The 19,789-nt window shown below is 47.2% G+C and overlaps 1 protein-coding gene across 1 annotated transcript; it reads left to right on the top strand.

Annotated features, from left to right (window-relative positions):
* The first annotated feature begins 12,452 nt into the window (after positions 1-12,452).
* Positions 12,453-19,435, top strand: LOC146578422 (P2Y purinoceptor 14-like). The gene is made up of 4 exons (XM_085268735.1): positions 12,453-12,473; positions 17,680-17,794; positions 17,900-18,159; positions 18,352-19,435. Exons 2-4 carry the CDS (start codon positions 17,690-17,692, stop codon positions 18,995-18,997), a joined length of 1,011 nt encoding a protein of 336 aa, XP_085124861.1. The 5' UTR covers positions 12,453-12,473; positions 17,680-17,689; the 3' UTR covers positions 18,998-19,435.
* The last annotated feature ends 354 nt before the right edge of the window (positions 19,436-19,789 follow it).

The raw sequence follows: 19,789 nt of genomic DNA, 5'->3' as shown, positions 1-19,789 counted from the left end.
GTGATTGGCTGGTTTTGTGGCACAAATATAACGGTGTACAGAAAGAGTTGAGCTCTTTGGGGGGAAACTCCCACAGGGTGTTAATCTGGGACTCGCCACCATTTGACACTTAGAACTGAAGAAGCTTCTCGGATGAGAGGTGAAACGTCTTAAAGCAACTTAAAGAAGTCCAGACACTTTTCTTTCCAAGCTCCTTGATCTACGATGACCTGGATGACTGAGAACCTTCACAGACTCATGCTGTGTCGATTTCTTCTGTTGTGCTCCCTAAAATCGCCATCCGTAGTTTCCCAGTGTTTTGTTATTAGTTTCCAGTTTCTAGATTTTGGTTCAGTTTTGTAACTGCTTTTTGTGTAATCTGTGCAATAAAACAGCCTCCTTCAGTTCATCCACGTGTTTTGAGTTGTGCATTTAGGTCTTTCCTCCTGCCTGCCTGTTTCATGAAATAAAATAAACACCTCCGTCAAAAAGAGGCTCAAAGAGAAAATAAGTGAGCGTCTCTATTTGTGTCTCAAAGTGATAACAGTATCTTATCTTCAGTGAGTGTTTTGCAGTTTCTACTTTGTGGTTTCTAGCCACAGCTCATCTTTCTACATAAATACTGAGGGGGAAGTACTGAAATAGCAATCAGGTGATGACGAAGACTTAAAGGGGACTGCTGTATCTTCTTTCCAACCTTCTATTTTAGACTCAGATGTGTAGGTTAAATATTTGTTTTGACAATAGAAATGACAGCCATTTGCTGTTTAGTTAGCTCAATAAAATCAGTGGACAGCACCGAGAGATACAACTGAAAAGAAACAACAAGTTATGCAACATGCCTTAATTCGTATGTTAAAGCACACAGTGAAAGTGTGTAGTGATTAGAGACTGTGTAGTGACTTTGAGGAAACAGATCATACAAAACAAACTTCATTGGTGATAAGATCTTTACCACTAATAGTAACTGTTAATGGAAGCTGTATTTATTTTAACAGTGTGTAAAGTGCAGAAGAAAATCCATCCATCCATCTTCATCCGCTTTATCCGAGGCCGGGTCGCGGGGGCAGCAGCCTAAGCAAAGAGGCCCAGACCTCCCTCTCCCCAGCCACCTCCTCCAGCTTATCTGGGGGAACACCAAGGCGTTCCCAGGCCAGCCGAGAGACATAATCTCTCCAGCGTGTCCTGGGTTAGAAATCCTGTCCATAAAAATTATGAACAGAACCGGAGACAAAGGGCAGCCCTGGCGGAGCCCATCACCCACCGGGAACGAGTCCGACTTTGCGAACCAAGCTCTTACAACGGTTGTATAGGGATTTAATGGCCTGTAGCAATGGGCCAGACACCCCATACTCCCGCAACACCTCCCACAGGATACCCCGAGGGACACGGTCGAATGCCTTCTCCAAGTCCACAAAACACATGTAGACTGGTTGGGCAAACTCCCATGCACCCTCAAGTATTCTCGAGAGGATTAAGAGCTGGTCCAGTGTTCCGCGACCAGGACGAAAACCGCATTGTTCCTCCTGTATCCGAGGTTCGACTAGCGGACGAACTCTCCTTTCCAGCACCCTGGCATAGACTTTCCCAGGGAGGCTGAGGAGTGTGATCCCCCTGTAGTTGGAACACACCCTCCGGTCCCCTTTCTTAAAGATGGGGACCACCACCCCGGTCTGCCAGTCCACAGGTACTGCCCCTGATCTCCACGCAACATTGCAGAGGCGTGTCAACCAGGACAGCCCTACAACGTCCAGAGCCTTCAGGAACTCGGGGCGGACCTCATCAACACCAGGGGCTCTGCCACCAAGGAGTTGTTTAACTGCCTCAGTGACCTCGCCCCCGGAAATTGGCGGGTCATTCCCCTCATCCCCAGACTCTGCTTCCTCCTCGGAAGACATGTCAGTGGGATTAAGGAGGTCCTCGAAGTATTCCTTCCACCACTTGACAATTTTCTCAGTCGACGTCAGCAGCGCTCCGCCAGCACTATACACAGTGCAGGTAGAGCACCGCTTTCCCTTCCTGAGACGCCTGACGGTTTGCCAGAATCTCTTCGAGGCAGTCCGAAAGTCTTTTTCCATGGCCTCTCAGAACTCCTCCCACACCCGAGTTTTTGCTTCAGCCACTGCCCGAGCCGCATTCCGCTTGGCCTGTTAATACCTGTCGGCTGCCTCCGGAGTCCCACAGGCTAACCAAGCCCAATAGGACTCCTTCTTCAGCCTGGTGGCTCCCTTCACCTCTGGTGTCCACCATTTGGTTTGGGGATTATCACCTTGGCAGGCACCAACCACCTTGCGGCCGCAGCTCAATGCAGCAGCTTCGGCAATGGAGCCGCTGAACATTGTCCATTCGGACTCAATGTCCCCAGTCTCCCTCGGAATGCTGTTGAAGCTCTGCCGGAGGTGTGCGTTGAAGATCTCGCGAACTGGGGCCTCTGCTAGACATTTCCAGCACACCCTCACTACGTGTTTAGGTGCACCGGGTCCGTCCAGCGTCCTCCCCCGCCACCTGATCCAACTCACCACCAGGTGGTGATCAGTTGACAGCTCAGCCCCTCTCTTTACCTGAGTGTCCAGAACATACGGTCGCAGGTCTGGTGATACGATTACAAAATCGATCATTGACCTACGGCCTAGAGCGTCCTGGTGCCACGTGCACTTATGGACACTCTTATGTTCGAACAGGGTGTTCGTTATGGCCAAACTGTGATTAGCACAGAAGTCCAATAACAAAGCACCGCTCGGGTTCAGATCAGGGAGGCCGTTCCTCCGAATCACGCCCCTCCAGGTCTCACTGTCGTTACCCACGTGAGCATTGAGTCCCCCCCCCCGGAACTCTAAGAAGGCTAGGTACTCCAAACTGCCACTCGGCGCATAAGCGCAGATGACAGTCAGGACCCGTTCCCCGACCCTAAGGCGCAGGGAACAAACCCTCTCATCCACCGGGAAAAACCCCAACGTGCCGGCAGCAAGCCGAGGGGATATTAGAATACCCACCCCAGCTTCCCCTGCCGCTCTTGCCCCTTCTCCCAGGCGAAAGCGACGTCCACGCGGCCGTCAGTTACCGGCAGATTCTGTGAGTCAGGAACGCAGTGTTTTTTCTGCTCCATCTGAGCGTGCATTCATGAACACTCTGTCAGTTATTCCTGAGTCTAGTAATTCAATGCCAGTTAACTCTGGGTTATTCAAATGTGAAAAGAGTAATTCAGAAACGGTTAATTCTTTGTCAGATACTCCAAGGTCCGTTAACACCTGCTCTGAGGATTTAAAGGACTGCTTTCATTCTGCCTCTCCCGAGTCCTGTGTTATACTACCCAGGGCTTTTAATCTGAAAGCTGAAAATAAGGAACACTATCTACTGGAAGCTCAGTTAGCCGCCCGGCCAGAAGGTCAGTTAGCCACCCGGCCAGAAGCCCAGTTAGCCGCCTGGCCAGAAGCTCAGTTAGTCGCCCAGCCAGAAGCTCAGTTAGCCGCCCGGCCAGAAGCTCAGTTAGCCGCCCGGCCAGAAGCTCAGTTAGCCGCCCGGCCAGAAGCTCAGTCTCCCACTCCACCACCATTGTCATCACAACCATTATGTCAGTCACCCTCAGTTCAGCCTCCTGTTCAGCAGCTGGAGGGCCCGAGGAGCCCGTCCAGTCGCCAGCCGCATCCTCATCATCTTCGCCTGGTCCAGCCCCCGCAGCTTCATCATCTTCGCCTGGTCCAACTTCAGCTCCACCCACGCCGTCGCCTGGTCCAGCTTCAGCTCCACCCATGCCGTCGCCTCGTCCAGCTTCAGGTCCCCCCACGCCGTCACCTGGTCCGGCTTCAGCTCCACCCACGCCGTCGCCGGGTCCGGCTTCAGCATCCTCTTCGGCATCCTCATCAACGTGGCCTGGTCCAGCCTCCGCAGCTTCATCCTCGCCTGGTCCAGCCTCTGCAGCTTCATCCTCGCCTGGCCCAGCCTCTGCTTCAGCTTCATCCTCATCTGCCTCGCCTGGTCCGGCCTCCGCAGCTTCATCCTCGCCTGGCCCAGCCTCTGCTTCAGCTTCATCCTCGTCTGCCTCGCCTGGTCCGGCCTCCGTGTCTTCATCCTCGTCTGGTCCAGCCCCCGCATCAGCTCCAGCATCGCCTGCAGTGGCCTCCTCTTCAGCCCAGCCTGGCCCAGCCTCTGCTTCAGCTTCATCCTCATCTGGCTCGCCTGGTCCGGCCTCCGTGTCTTCATCCTCGTCTGGTCCAGCCCCCGCATCAGCTCCAGCATCGCCTGCAGTGGCCTTCTCTTCAGCGTCACCAGTTTCGTTTGGCCCAGCCTCCGCCTTGGCTTCTGCCTCGTCTGGTCCAGCCTCCGCCTCGGCTTCTGCCTCGTCTGGTCCAGCCTCCGCCTCGCCTGGTGCCGCAGGGATCACGCCACCTTCAGCTCCCAAACTACCGCCTCAACATCATCAAACATTTGTCAGGCCGCTTGTTGGGCATCATCACCACCGTGGCCGCCCTCCGGACTTCTGTTGCCACCCCCGCCTTCTGCGTGGACTACACGCCGCCACTGCCTTTCGCGTGGCTGGCCTCCAGACCTGCATTCGCGCCGCCGTTGCCGTCCGCACAGTCGGCCCCCGGACCTGCATTCGCGCCGCCATTGCCGTCCGCATGGTCGGCCCCCGGAACAGTTTCCGCGCCGCCGTTGCCATCCGCACGGTCGCCCTCCGGAACTGTTTCCATGCCACTGCCTACTGCGTGGCCGGCCTCCGGACCTGCCCCACTGCCGCTGCCATTCGCATGGTCGGCCTCCGGAACTGAACTGTTTTGGCTTCCTGCGCTGTCGGCCCCCTGAACTTGGCCATCTGGGCCTTTTTTGGACTCTGTCCCTCTGTCCTGGGCCCCCTCCGCCCGCCCTGGTCGGGTAGTTTTCTGTTTTGGTTTTGGTCCATTTTTGTGGTTCTGCTGGGCTGTCTGGAGCCAGCCCTTGAGGGGGGGTACTGTGGAGACACGGGACCTGAGCTACTAATGGTGGTGAAGTAGATAACTGCACGGAAGACTGAACTGAGGGCGTCTGCACTGGCACAGGGGACTGAACTGATGTCTGTTGTAACGGTGGTGGTGAGAGTGGAGTAGGCGGTGGAGTTGATGACTTCACAGGAGACTGAACCAGAGGTGAGTGCACAGGAGACTGAGCTAGAGGTGAGTGCACAGGAGACTGAGCTAGAGGTAGTAGTGATAGTTGGGGGGAAAGTGGAGCTGGTGATTGAGTGGATGACTGTGCTAAGGGAGGCTGCACTGGGGACAATGGAGACTGCACTGGGGACACTGGAGACTGCACTGGGGAAAGCTGAGATGCAGGAGACTGCAGTGACGGTTGTGGTGGAGGTGTAATGGGTGGAGGAGCAGCTGAATTGGCTGCGGGTCGGATGGCTAATGGCTCAGTGTCTTAATGGCAGGGCTATAGGTTGAATGACTCGCTGAGTAGCAGCCTGAATGGCTGAGTGTAGTGATGGTTGTGGCGGAAGAGAAACAGGTGGTAGTGTGGAAGATGGAGCTAAGGGTGACTGAGTGGCAGACCGAACTGATAACTGAAGCGATGGTAGAGGTGAAAATGGAGCTTGTGGTGGAGTTAATGGCTGTGCTAGCGTATCAGATCGCTCTCCCCGGGTAAGTCTGCTGGGTCCATATTGTGGTCGCGTCGTACTATCATGAATCGCTGTGCGGCAGGCAGGAGTTGGACCCAAAATGCAGGACTCACAGACTCGGGGGGGGGGGGTGAACTCAAAACACAGTTTTATTTGCTGGCAAGGAAAAGACATACAAACTAAACTAATCTAAACTGGGAACAACAAACTAAAACTCACAAGGAGACACAGGGAGATCCACACAGCACGAGAGACGACGCGACACTGACTCAGAGAAACACAGGGTTTAAATACACTGGAAAGTAACAAGGGGAATGAGACAAAGAAGGAGGGCACAGCTGGGAGAAATCAGGACTGACGAGACAAGCAAAGCAGGACGCATTCACATAAGACACGGACCATCAAAGTAAAACAGGAAGTTTCACACAGAGACGCGAACTCGACACAGTGGAGACAGCAACTAAGAAACACAGAGACATAAACCATAAGGCAGAGGACTCTAAGAACCGAGAGACACAGAAGCGAACTCAAACATGCAGACACAGACTACACAGAACAGAGGGGACACAGAGAAACATGAAGGGCAAGGGATCGAAACTAGAAACCATAGAATAACTCACACAAGTACAATAATACAAACATCACAAAGAACTAAAAACGCTGGATCAGGAGACCCAGGACTGTGACATCAGGTCCCCATAAGGAGAATCATGTGCTAACGGCTGTCTAAATGACTCGGGTAAAGTTTGTAGCCTGCGTGCTTGTTGTTTTTGTCTGCTTCCACTTGTCTTTGCACTAGGATGATGTCGGCGTAAATGTGCAGTCATATTCGTTGTGTTCCCACTAGTGCTGTCAGTGTTAATCTAGTTAAAATGACATTAACGCCATAACACAGCCAATCTTAGTTAACGAGTTACCGCGGATCGGCCCGTGCGTGGGGCTGGACGGCGTCAACACGTTAACAAGCTAACTGCGCTAACGCACTAGTTCCCACCAATTGAGCACTGCGTGGCACATCCGACATACTGTTTTACTTTTGTCCATGACGCACTTACCTTCAGGGTCATGCTTCACATGAAAACCAAAATAGTTCCAAACGCCAGATCTGAATGAGGGTGGGGGAGGTTCAATTTGCCATGTTACAACGAGCTGTCTTGCTAGCTTGCGTTGCGCTCAGTGGCTCTGCACTCAACAGTGCAGCCTAGGCGGAGTAGTCGAATGCAGATCCACTGAGCGCTCAACACAGACAGCATCGTCAGAAGAAAAGTTGATAAAATAAATTAAAAAATTTGTATTGTTCGGTTCATATGCATACCGAACCGAAAGCATTGTATCGAACGGTTCAATATCGATACATGTAATGTGGCACTTTAACCCATAATTTCATTTGGGATTAATAAAGTATTTTTGATTCTGATTCTTCATTCATCTGAGCTCCTGTCACCTTTTAGCTCAGTGGTTTTCAGTTGTTTGACTTGTGAGGGTGAAGGTGAGGGCCAGTGAAGTGATTAAAGGGGTAGGTGACAGAGTTAACTCAGACAAAATCTGGGATCTGCTCCCTATGATATTCTCTAGTGAAGGTACCGGATTGATGGCACCTTCAACAAGTTAAAGGATTGCGAAAAAAAGTTGATTCTGTTCATCTCGACGTGCTGTTTTCAGCTGAAGAAACATCATCATTTATTCAAGTGACTTCTTCAGTCTCAGGTGGTTTCCCCAACCTTATAACGACACTGTGACCAAAATTGTTGTAGATCGGGTTCCCTGGCACAAACATAGTAATATAGTGTACACTGTTTAGTGTCAGAAGCCCACATAGCAGACAGGTCTGGCCCGGTATCAGAGCTGGTGTCAAACTGCTGGCTGATTTCTGGCATCGTAAGTGGTATGTCATCCTGATGTGGGCCAGGTCTGGCAAACCAGATCTGGGCCACCAAAGGGCCGTCATTCTTTGCGGTATGTGGGCCACGTGTAAGCACATTGTGTAGGCCAGGTCCGGGCCATACCAATTTTGCTATGTGGGGGAGGCTATAGTTCCTGACAACTGGATAAAATGAGCACCGCAAAAGCCCGAAAAAAGTAAAGAGGACAAAGATAACTTCATTAATTAAATTCTCATTAATAAAGTTAAAAACTATTTCACACAAGGGTTTCTTGGTTGAATAACAAATTATATACATTTAAGAGTATGTCCTGCAGCTTTTAGATGCATTCTTGTTCCAACACACCTGAATCAAATGAAAGGCTTGGTTCCACATTTGATGGCACACTGAAGAGGTAATTCAACCATCTGATTGAATGTATCGATATTGAACCGAGCTGGCCCCAGTGTTTTCTGGCATTTTCAACTCCTCACTGCAGGCATGTCATGTGCCTGCCTGCTTCAAGTCCTCCACCATAATCCCTGTCCCCAAGAAACCTAGGATCACTGGACTAAATGACTACAGACCCGTGGCTCTGACATCTGTGGTCATGAAGTCTTTTGAGCGCCTAGTTCTCTCCCATCTCAGGACCCTCACGGCCCCCCTCCTGGACCCCCTGCAGTTTGCATATAGAGCCAACAGGTCTGTAGATGACGCCATCAACATGGCCCTACACTTCATCCTGCAGCATCTGGACTCCCCAGGAACCTACGCCAGGATCCTGTTTGTGGACTTCAGCTCTGCCTTCAACACCATCCTTCCAGACCATCTCCGAGACAAGCTTTCCCAGATGAATGTGCCTGATCCCATCTGCCGGTGGATCACTGACTTCCTGACGGACAGGAAACAGCATGTGAGGCTGGGAAAGAATGTCTCGGACTCCCGGACCATCAGCACCGGCTCCCCTCAGGGCTGTGTTCTTTCTCCTCTGCTCTTCTCCCTGTACACCAACTGCTGCACCTCCACCCACCAGTCTGTCAAGCTAATCAAGTTTGCAGATGACACCACCGTTATTGGACTCATCTCGGACGGGGATGAGTCTGCCTACAGGAGGGAGGTTGAACGTCTGGTGTCCTGGTGCAGCCACAACAACCTGGTGCTGAATGCCCAGAAGACAGTGGAGATTATTGTGGACTTCAGGAAGCACACAGCCCCACTCCCCCCCATCATCCTGACTGACACCCCCATCACCTCTGTGGACTCATTCCGCTTCCTGGGTACCACCATCACCCAGGACCTGAAGTGGGAGCCCACCATCACCTCCGTCATTAAGAAAGCCCAGCTTTTATTTTATTTTATTTTTTTTCCATGTCTATTTAAGTGCTATTTATGACACTATGTTTGCACTGAAGCACCGCAGCAATTTCCTAATGTTGTAAACCTGCTCAACATTTGGCAATAAACCCCATTCTGATTCTGATTCTGATTCTGATTCAGCTGTGTTGGAGTAGGGATGCATCTAAAAGCTGCAGGACAGTATGGGCTCAAAATGTGGACATAAATATTTTGTACTTGTAAATCGGTTTTGTACTTGTAAATCAGGATTTGTATGTGTTAAAAAAATTTGTGTGTGTGTAAAAAAAAGTTCAAGTTCAAAAAAAGCGCCCCTCCGACAGCCAAACCCATCTGTTCTCTGATTGGATTGTTACATTTGTGATTGACATGACATTGACCAATCAGATGAAAGGAAGAAAAATAGGGTCAAAATTTGTACTTCTAACTTGCAGGGGTTTGTTTTGGCTAAGTACACACACAAATCTTTTTACGCACGCACAAATTTTTTTACACATACAAATCTTTTTTATGCACACACAAATTTTTTTTACACATACAAATCCTGATTTACAAGTACAAAATATTTATGACCACATTTTGAGCCCATACAGGACTAGGGATGGGTACCGGTGTCCGGTTCTGACATAAACGGTAGTAACCAGACCGAAAAGCAGCGCACATTTCGGTGCTTTATTTCGGTGCTTTTTTTTCCTGAGCTGTGATACACTTCTAGCCAATCATTTTACGTTTCCGAGGATAGTAGGCGGGTCCGGGTACGTACGTTCTTTTATGCAGAGCTACAGATTAAAAATGCCCAAGGCGAAGCGGTCAAAAGTCTGGCTGTACTTCACAGCAAAATATGCAAACTCAGCAGCCTGCAACAAGTGCTTTAAGCTGATACTGTGATACTGTCAAAGGAGGTAACACCTCGAATCCGATGAAACACCGAGAAATGCGCCATATTTGATGGCAGCAGCAGCCGTTCTTCTCTGCGTGAGTAGCTTAATGTTGTTCGTGTGTAATTTACGTTGAGTAGGCTAACCACGTTATTACATTAATGCATGTAAGGTGAACTAGCAAACATCATCATAGCTACACAGTGTTGGGGAGTAACGGAATACATGTACCGCCGTTACGTATTTAAAATACAAAATATGAGTAACTGTATTCCGTTACAGTTACCGTTTAAAAAGGTGGTATTTAGAATACAGTTACTTTGTTGAAATAAATGGATTACACGGCGGTACTTTCCTGTTTCATATTGTCGCAGGTCAGGACTGTTTCGATTTTGTTTGACAGCTACATTCTGTAGTTCCAGGCGGCAGCGTTGCGGTTGCCATGGTTACAGGGGGACGCTCTGCGTGTTTCCTGGGTGAGAGGCCTTTTTGTTGTTGTGCTAAGCTAATAGGCAGAATGCTACAGGCATAGCCCTAAAGAATGTAGCCTCATGGGCAGTGTAGTCCGTGCTGCAGGGAGAATGGACTGCCATACTCGTTATGTGTCTGTGAGCGCAAGGTGGAAGAAAAAGGAGAGTCGAAAAGTACGAGTTGTCATCGAGCAAAAACGGGAGCTGGAAGCATGTAAATATAATAATAACCACTGCAGCCAAGAAGAGAGCCTGATGAGCCCAGTTGTAAGTAAGCTATTAAGACTCGACTTTACGCTGTGTTTGTGTTTTCCTCCGAAACAATAAGTTCTGTTGGAGCAGCCTTTCAACGCTTCTCTCTGTCTCTCGCAAGCAGAGTTGACCCAGACAACAAAGTAAAGCCATTTTTCGGCTACAAGCCCAACAAGGAACCCGTATTAGTCAGAGGTCCCTTTAATACGGTTCGGAGCCGCGGACCTTCAGTAATAGTAATAAATCACACAGCAATAGTACATTCACGTAGTTGTAAAATGCATGATAATATATTAAGTAATCCAAAGTATTCAGAATACATTACTCTCATTGAGTAACGTAACGGAATACGTTACAGAATACATTTTAGGGCATGTATTCTGTATTCTGTAACGGAATACATTTTAAAAGTAACCTTCCCAACACTGTAGCTACATGCGGCTGTCTTCTTGTTTGATGGCAGATACTCCCTTCACCCTGGCCAAAAAGGCTAAAATGACCAAAGAAAAAGAGGGAAACAGCTAAACATGAGAGGTTTTTGGACAAAGTTTGTTTTTTTTCCATTGTTTAAGCACTGCTTCCAGCTAAGAGTGATGCCATATATGCCCCATAGCTGCAGAAAAGGCTAACATTGTTATCTTTTTACAAAAAATCAGCTGAATATGAGAGGTTTTTGAACCAATTTTGTGTTCTCCATTCTTTAAGCACCGGTTTGAGCACCGTTTGAGCACCGGCACCATTTCAAAAGTACCGATTTGGCACCGGTATCGGATAAAACCTAAACGATACCCATCCCTATACAGGACAGTAGCTCTCAAGGACTGGAGCTGGAGACTGTTGGGATTAATTTTTATCTGTAAGGCTAATATCTCATAATTTGCATCACATACAGTATTTGTATTTTATTCTTTACTGCACACAGTATATTGTAGAGCAGTTGTGCCCACTCTGATACAAGCAGACACAACACTTTCTCACAACTCCCTCACAGGAATGTGGCCTCAATCATGAATCTGCTGTTATGATATGCACTTTGTCCACTTCTTTAACTCTACAGGCCTGACTGGAGGGCAAGAGGTGGTTGCCATGGTAATGGGAGCGTTGCTAGCAGAAGGTTAAATCTCTATATAAGAAGATGCCCAGAAAGCTGCAGAAGAAGAAACGTGAGCATGTATCAGACCTAAGACACCTTCAACTGATTCCACCAATCATGCTAACATTCTGTTTCTGTGACCCGCAATACAGTTACAATACAGAAGGTCCCTGGTGCTGTGTAACAGTAATTTTAAATTGTAACAATTTGATAATGATTCGTGAAAACGTTTAATTGGAGGAAATTAGTCTTCTCTCATGAAAAAAAACCTAACAAGATTCCTGTTTTATACATTTTAAATATAAAAATCAGTTGATGCATATTTTAGACACTGATATCTATAAATGTTTTTTTTCTGAATTAATGGATTTGGATGAGGAGGGGAAATGGTCGTTGGTTAATGATGGGAAATGGTTTTCTCCAGTGCGTTCATAGTTTTTGGATCAGCATTCAAGGCAGCTGTGGCTCACGAAGCAGAGTGTGTCATCTACCAATCAAAAGGTCAGTGGTTTGATCCTTATTGATCCACATTGTACACTGGAGTTTCTTTAAAAACTGAACCCAGATTTACATCAGCCTCATTGCATCCATTGGCCAGCACCATCAATCGATTGACCTTTGAGCTGAGGAAATATTTGAGTTGTTCAGAAAGTCTTGGGATCCATGACACTTGTTTCAGATGCAATCTGAATTGGCTTCAGGTGCTGTCTCATGTTAGCTGTAGTGATGAAGAGGTGAAGGACATTAGTAAAAAATCAATCAGTGTCAATAAAGTGAGTCAGTGCTAAAATAAGAAGTGTAGCAGCAGCTGATCAGAGAATGACTCGACTCTTTTGGACACGTGTCGTGTCAGTTTAACAGTGAAGACAAAGAGGAAATAGACCAGTGTGCAGGGCAGCAGTGATGTCACTGTGCATTTCCTTAGTTACAGTGGTACCATCACACTGAGAACGGCTGAAGCAACTTTTCCTCCTCGCAGCAGAACCAGAGGTGAGTCCTGATGGTGTCTGATTCTCACATTTAATACTGACAGAAAAACTAAATAAGATCATTTTAAACCAGTCCTGATTTAAGGAACAAAAGTAATTGGGTTAGTGTTTTGGAAGCTAATCTGGACATACGATTACAAGTCTCTTATTGACTAAGGTTCGTGGTGTCCTGGTGCCAGATGCATGGACAAACAACCTTACGCTCAAACATGATAATGTTGTTTAGAACATACTGTGACTAACACATCATTATATTTAGAAAAAAATCAGGAAGGGGTCAAATACTTTTTCAGCACAATATAAAACCTGTTTAACACAAGTTATCAGCAAGTCAGGTTACAAGAGACGATCGATCATTGTGTGTTTTCTGATTTACAGTGATGCCATTAAACCACCAAGGCTTTATGACTTACAAAAATTTAAATTCTAACTAACTTTTAACAACTAATCAGGAAGTTACGTGTCTGAGTTTTCTGTGCAGCAGTTTCAGTGGTCATAAACAGGAAAGACAACAGGGTTGAGGTTAGAGCTGCGCTGTGTCTTTTATCAGAATCAGAATCAGAAAGGGTTTTATTGCCAAATGTTGAGTGGGTTTACAACATTAGGAAATTGCTGCGGTGCTTCAGTGCAAACATACTGTTATAAATTACACTTAAATAGACATGAAAATAAAAATAAGAATAAGAATTAAAAGTGCTAATAAGAATTAAAAGTGCTAAGTAGATAGATAGATAGATAGATAGATAGATAGATAGATAGATAGATAGATAGATAGATAGATAGATAGATAGATAGATAGATAGATAGATAGATAGATAGATAGATATGTACATGATATATACATGAGTGCAGGTGGTGATCAGAGCCAAACATGGAATGATGCAGTGAACACAGCGTAGGGTCATGTGTTAGTGGTGGGAACAGTCATACGGTTATTGTTCATGTGTCCAACAGCAGAGGGGAAGAAACTGTTCTTATGGCGAGAGGTTCTGGTGCGAATGGACCGGAGCCTCCTGCCTGAGGGGAGCAGGTCAAACAGACTGTGTCCAGGGTGAGAAGGGTCAGCTGAGATCCGAGCTGCACGCCCCAGTGTCCTGGAGGTGTACAGGTCCTGCAGAGATGGGAGTCTGCAGCCAATCACCTTCTCAGCAGAGCGCACAACACGCTGCAGTCTCTGTTTGTCCCTGATAGTGGCTCCAGCGTACCACACAGTGATGGAGGAGGTGAGGATGGACTCGATGATTGCAGTGTAGAATTGCGTCATCGTCCGTGTTGGCAGGTTGAATTTCTTCAGCTGCCTCAGGAAGTACATCCTCTGCTGGGCTTTCTTAATGACGGAGGTGATGGTGGGCTCCCACTTCAGGTCCTGGGTGATGGTGGTACCCAGGAAGCGGAATGAGTCCACAGAGGTGATGGGGGTGTCAGTCAGGATGATGGGGGGGAGTGGAGCTGTGTGCTTCCTGAAGTCCACAATAATCTCCACTGTCTTCTGGGCATTCAGCACCAGGTTGTTGTGGCTGCACCAGGACACCAGACGTTCAACCTCCCTCCTGTAGGCAGACTCATCCCCGTCCGAGATGAGTCCAATAACGGTGGTGTCATCTGCAAACTTGATTAGCTTGACAGACTGGTGGGTGGAGGTGCAGCAGTTGGTGTACAGGGAGAAGAGCAGAGGAGAAAGAACACAGCCCTGAGGGGAGCCGGTGCTGATGGTCCGGGAGTCCGAGACATTCTTTCCCAGCCTCACATGCTGCTTCCTGTCTGTCAGGAAGTCAGGCACATTCATCTGGGAAAGCTTGCCTCGGAGATGGTCTGGAAGGATGGTGTTGAAGGCAGAGCTGAAGTCCACAAACAGGATCCTGGCGTAGGTTCCTGGGGAGTCCAGATGCTGCAGGATGAAGTGTAGGGCCATGTTGATGGCGTCGTCTACAGACCTGTTGGCTCTATATGCAAACTGCAGGGGGTCCAGGAGGGGGGCCGTGAGGGTCTTGAGATAGGAGAGAACTAGGCACTCAAATGACTTCATGACCACAGATGTCAGAGCCACGGGTCTGTAGTCATTTAGTCCAGTGATCCTAGGTTTCTTGGGGACAGGGATTATGGTAGAGGACTTGAAGCAGGTAGGCACATGACATGCCTGCAGTGAGGAGTTGAAAATGCCAGAAAACACTGGGGCCAGCTCGTTTGCACAGTGTCTGAGGGTGGCAGGAGACACACCGTCTGGGCCAGGAGCTTTTCGAGCATTCAGACTCTTAAACTGCTTCCTCACATCTGCTTCATGAATATGAAGAGTTGTGGTGGGAGGAGGTGGTGTGAAATCCTCCTTTGTGTGGGGTGAGGAGGGGGGTGTTGTAGGTGAACAGTTTGAAGGTGGTGATGGCTCTATGGAGGGGGGAGAGGTGGGGGAATTAGTGTCCAAAGTGCCTCTATTGTTGGGGCCATTGGAGGTGTGAAGGCTGCCTGATGGCTCGTCAAAACGGCAGTAGAAGTCGTTGAGGGTGTTGGCTAAGAGCAAGTCATCAGTGGAGTGGGGGGTTTTAGGCTTGTAGTTGGTGATATTCCTAAAACCTTTCCACACAGAGGCCGAGTCATTCTCTGAGATCTGCTGCTGCATCTTCTCAGAGTGCTGATGTTTGGCAATGTCCACTTCCTTAGTGAACTTGTACTTGGCCTCTCTGTAGCAGTCCCTGTCTCCGCTTCTGAACGCCTTTCTCTTTTCCAGCCACAGCTTTTTGAGTTTAGCAGTAAACCAGGGTTTGTCATTGTTATAACTCACCCTGGTGCGTAATGGCACAATGCTGTCCTCACAGAAGTGGATATAGGAGGTGACAGTGTCCGTAAACTCGTCCAAGCTGTTAGAAGCAGCCTTCAATGTGTCCCAGTCTGTGGTCTCCAAACACGTGCGAAGCTCCTCCACAGCCTCATTGCTCCACAGTTTTTTGGTCCTCACGACAGGTTTGGAGAGCTTCAGCCTCTGTCTGTACGCGGGGATTAGGTGGATCATGACGTGGTCAGAAAGTCCGAGTGAAGCGCGGGGCACCGCACGATAGGCCCCGCTGATCGTGCTGTAACAGTGGTCTAATGTCCTCTCCTCTCTGGTCGGGCATTTAATATACTGCTTGTATTTGGGAAGCTCATGGCTCAGATTGGCTTTGTTAAAGTCCCCAAGAGCAATGATGAGAGAGTCCGGGAATGTCCGCTCCATGTGCAGTATCTGCTCCGCGAGTGCGCACTGAGCTGCCTGCGCATCCGCATCTGGCGGGATGTAAACAGCGGCCAGGATGAATGAAGCAAACTCCCGCGGAGAATAAAACGGTTTGCAGTGAATAAAAAGGTATTCCAGAGAGGAAGAGCAGTGCTGAGCAATCATTGTTACGTCTGTGCACCAGCCACTATTAATGTAGAAGCAGACACCTCCACCTTTGGTCTTACCAGAGAGAGAGGCCTGCCGGTCCGCGCGCAGCAGATGGAAGCCCTCCAGCTTGAGCGCGCTGTCCGGGATGTCCTCACTGAGCCACGACTCCGTAAAACATAAGACACAGGAGGAGGCAAAGTCTCTGTTCATGCTTCTCATCAGGTCCAGCTCGTCTATCTTATTCCTGAGTGAGCGTACATTAGAAAGGAAGATCCCAGGAAGAGCAGTTCGCAGTCCGCGTTTCCTCAGACGCACGAGTGCACCGGCTCGCTTACCTCTCTTTCGGCGTCTCGCTTTCCTGATCAGAGTCTGCAGTAAATCTGCCGCAGATGCGACAAATATTGGAAGTAAATCCCCAGGTGTTGTAGTCCTGTAGTTAAGAAGCTCTTCTCTGGTGTAAGAATATCCAGAGGAGTGCCCAGACACAGAAGTTATGCACAAAAACAAGACAGAAGTAATGCACTGAAGCACCAGGGCATCCATACGCGGCGCCATCTTGGATATGGTTTACAATTTAACCTGGAAGACATAACAACAGAAGTAACTTTTCATCATCACAAAAAACTGCAGAGGGATACGTTAAATACAGGTCCAGCTGGATTCTCAGACTCACATCTTTTGTGCTTCTGCTGATTTTAAAAAATGACAATTATCATTTTTAATAGTTCCTGACATGTGGAGCAAAAACAATCAATGATTAATAACACAGCTGAGTTCAGCGTTCAAGAGATGTCAATCCAATATCATGATAAAAAATACTTTTAGTTAACTGAGCATGCAACCTCAAAGTTCATCTGTTCCAAGTAATTAGTTTCTCTCTGGTCCCAGTGTGTACCCTCTCGTTTCCCACCCTCTCGTTATCCTGCCTGTATTTAAGTTAAGTGTTTCTAGTTTCTATTTTTTTTAGCTTTGTATGTTTGTGCTTTAGCGTTCAGTATTAGAGTAATTAAAGCTGCCTCTTTTAGTTCACTCCCTTTGTTTCCAAGTCCTGCTATTGGGGCCTAGCTCTGCCTACCACACAGTCATCGTGATAATTTCAATGTCAAAGTCAATTTTACTTATATTGCACATTTCATTCTTTAAAGGAATTAAAACAGCAAAACAAAACATTGAAATATATAAACTTGCAGGCAATTCGAGTAAATTCCTTTAACTTGATATCCAAGCTCATTGGAGTCCAGGAGGCCTGCCATGACTGCCCTTCACCGCCAGGCCTGGTGTCAGTACCATGTGCACTGGAACGTGAACATATAGAGAAACGTTATGTTCAGCGATGAGTCCAGGTTCTGCCTACAGCTCACTGCTTCAGCTTGTGCTTAATGGATTGTCATAAGGATTCATGAGAGGGTTGACGTATCTTTACTAATGAATGCTTCCTTCCACAACTAAGGTACTAATGTACAGAATGTGTGTAGGTGCATGTGTGTCTGTGCGTTTCCAGCCATACCATACATAGACATACGACCTTTCAATGAACCTAACGTGTGTGTATGAGCTATGCTCAAAAAGCAGAAGCATCTTGCTAAACTATAAAAACAGAAACTTGCAATTGATCATATCTGAAATGAACATTTAAAGGTGTGAAATCTCGCATTTTAATAGAACAGAACAGTCTGGTTTAAAGCTATTGTATGCTTCCTTCCACAACTGCAGACTGTAACCTGTAGCACAATATCTAAAATTGTTCCAACATTAATTTAACAAAACAAATTAAGAGTGAATCATTTTAAAAAATGAACCTATAAATTCAGTTTAAAAGACTGTTTTTTTTAAAGTGTTTTTTTTTTTCCAGCACCAGAAACATGGTTCACCCCAAAAATGAAACACTGTCTTCGGACCAGAACTGTGGTAATGTCGACACATCAGCCAACCCTTTCTTTATGCTGGTCTACAGTCTGGTGTTTCTGGTAAGTTTCAAATAATCAGATTGTGTTTTTTTTTAAGGAACTGGTTCAAGGTTCTCTGTGCATCTACAAACGTCCTGTTCTCTCGTCCTCTCTGTGTCTCTACAGGTGGGTTTACCCCTCAATGGCTTCATCATGAAGTTTTACTGTTGTCGGGCTCGGCAGCAGGCATCCAGCAGCTTGATGGTCTACCTGAAGAACCTGACAGCTGCTGACTTCCTGCTCTGCCTCTCTCTGCCACTGCGCATCGCCCACTATGCCATCAGGTCTCCCATCATTTGGCTGCTCCACTGCACAGTTGGAGCTTCTGCTTTTTTCCTCAACATGTACGCCAGCATCATATTTATGGCGTACATCGCTGCCAATAGGTAAGAATCTTTACTGATTTCAGACTGTAGTTAACAACAACGTAAAAACTAGATTAAGTGGTTAAGTACACACCCTGTGCTCCTCACAAAAGCATGAATGTACCTTTTTCTGGCTCAGTATTTACTTTTGCAGTTTTGGCACTGTTGTGATTAGTGAAGTTGTATTCTGCCTCCTTCCTCTTCTGTCTGCAGGTATCGGAAAATCGTACATCCTTCAGGAACTGTACGAACAGTACGAACTGCGAGAATCATCTCTGTCATCACCTGGGTTATTCTCCTGGCTCCAACAATCACTTTTATCAGCTTTTTTATCAGCTCCAAGGAACCTTTGACCTCTAATTACTGTGTTGATTCCTTTAGTTCATCAGTCAGCCTGCTGTACAAAATCCTCCACACCTTCTCTGCAATCATTGTCCTCTTGGTCTTCATATCCCTGGTCTTCTTCTACTACAGCATCTCCCGCAGGGTGTTGCAGTCACAGCAGAGGCAGCTGGCCTCCTCTGGTTCTGAGAAGCTGGTGAAGTCTCGCAGGAACATGTTGGTGCTGGTCAGCATCTTCTGTGTTTGCTTTGTCCCCTATCACCTGGTTCGACTTCCCTACCCCTTTCTGCGGACCAGCTGCTCTGTGGGTCGAGTTTTGTACTACCTGCAGGAGGCGGCCGCCATGGTGTCAGTTTTCAACGTCTGTCTGGACCCTGTTGTTTACTTTTACCTCTGTAAGACTTTTCGAGCTCAGGTGAGAAAGGCGTCCAGGAGGACCAACATCCAACAAGCAAATGAGGAGAGCGAGAGCAGCAGGGAGCAGCTGGACATCACTACATCAACACCAGTGATGTAAGGCAACGTACAGCATTTTATAAAATGACGAGATTTGCTTTTGTTTTGAGAGTCCGATTAGTGAAACCAGTATCATGGATCCCCGTCCTCATGAACCGCAGGACTTCTTCTGTGCTCAGATATCAACATGAGGCTGAACTCAGCACAAACACACAGGTGTCAGTGTTGCTAGCATTTAACTTTAGCATGAATGAAGTGAACCAGTGTGTGGGCAGATTCAAAGAAAAAATGCATATCATTAAATATCTGTCTCTGGAAACAGTTTTAACATTCACACATATCCAGATGAGCTTTTTATCTCTCGGCAGTAATCTCTACATTTTATTATGAAAATCTTAAACTCTAAAAGGCTTGGAAATGAATTTACTGCTTTTGCTTATAAAGAAAATATCTAAGATTTCCAGGCTGGTTTGCTTCTTTACTGATTTTCAACACAGATGTTGTCACATGTTTGTTCTGCACTGGAGCTAAAAAATAAATAAATAATGTTTTAATGTTTTGTTTGGTTGTTTCAAAGAATTAGTGATGGGATTTCCGGCTGTTTTTAGAGAGCCGGCACTTTCGGCTCCGAACCGCTCTTCAGGTTGTTTTGTTGCTTTAGATAATTTATTATTAACAACAATATAAAATTAAGCACAAACGGAATTACTAATGAAAAAAAAAAGTGGTTTTATTTATATATGTTTATATATAAATATATGCGGTGGCCACGTACAACACGTACAAACTCCAAAACACATTTCTAGCGTTAACTGAACTTCCAAAACAGCTACTTAGATCACTTAAATGACAC

The sequence above is a fragment of the Mchenga conophoros genome, linkage group LG3 (assembly GCF_057382185.1).
Source record: "Mchenga conophoros isolate Kocher_MC1m ecotype Shallow Benthic linkage group LG3, M_conophoros_male_GT1.1, whole genome shotgun sequence".
Lineage (NCBI taxonomy): Eukaryota > Metazoa > Chordata > Actinopteri > Cichliformes > Cichlidae > Mchenga > Mchenga conophoros.
This window is presented reverse-complemented; position numbering and strand designations above follow the sequence as displayed.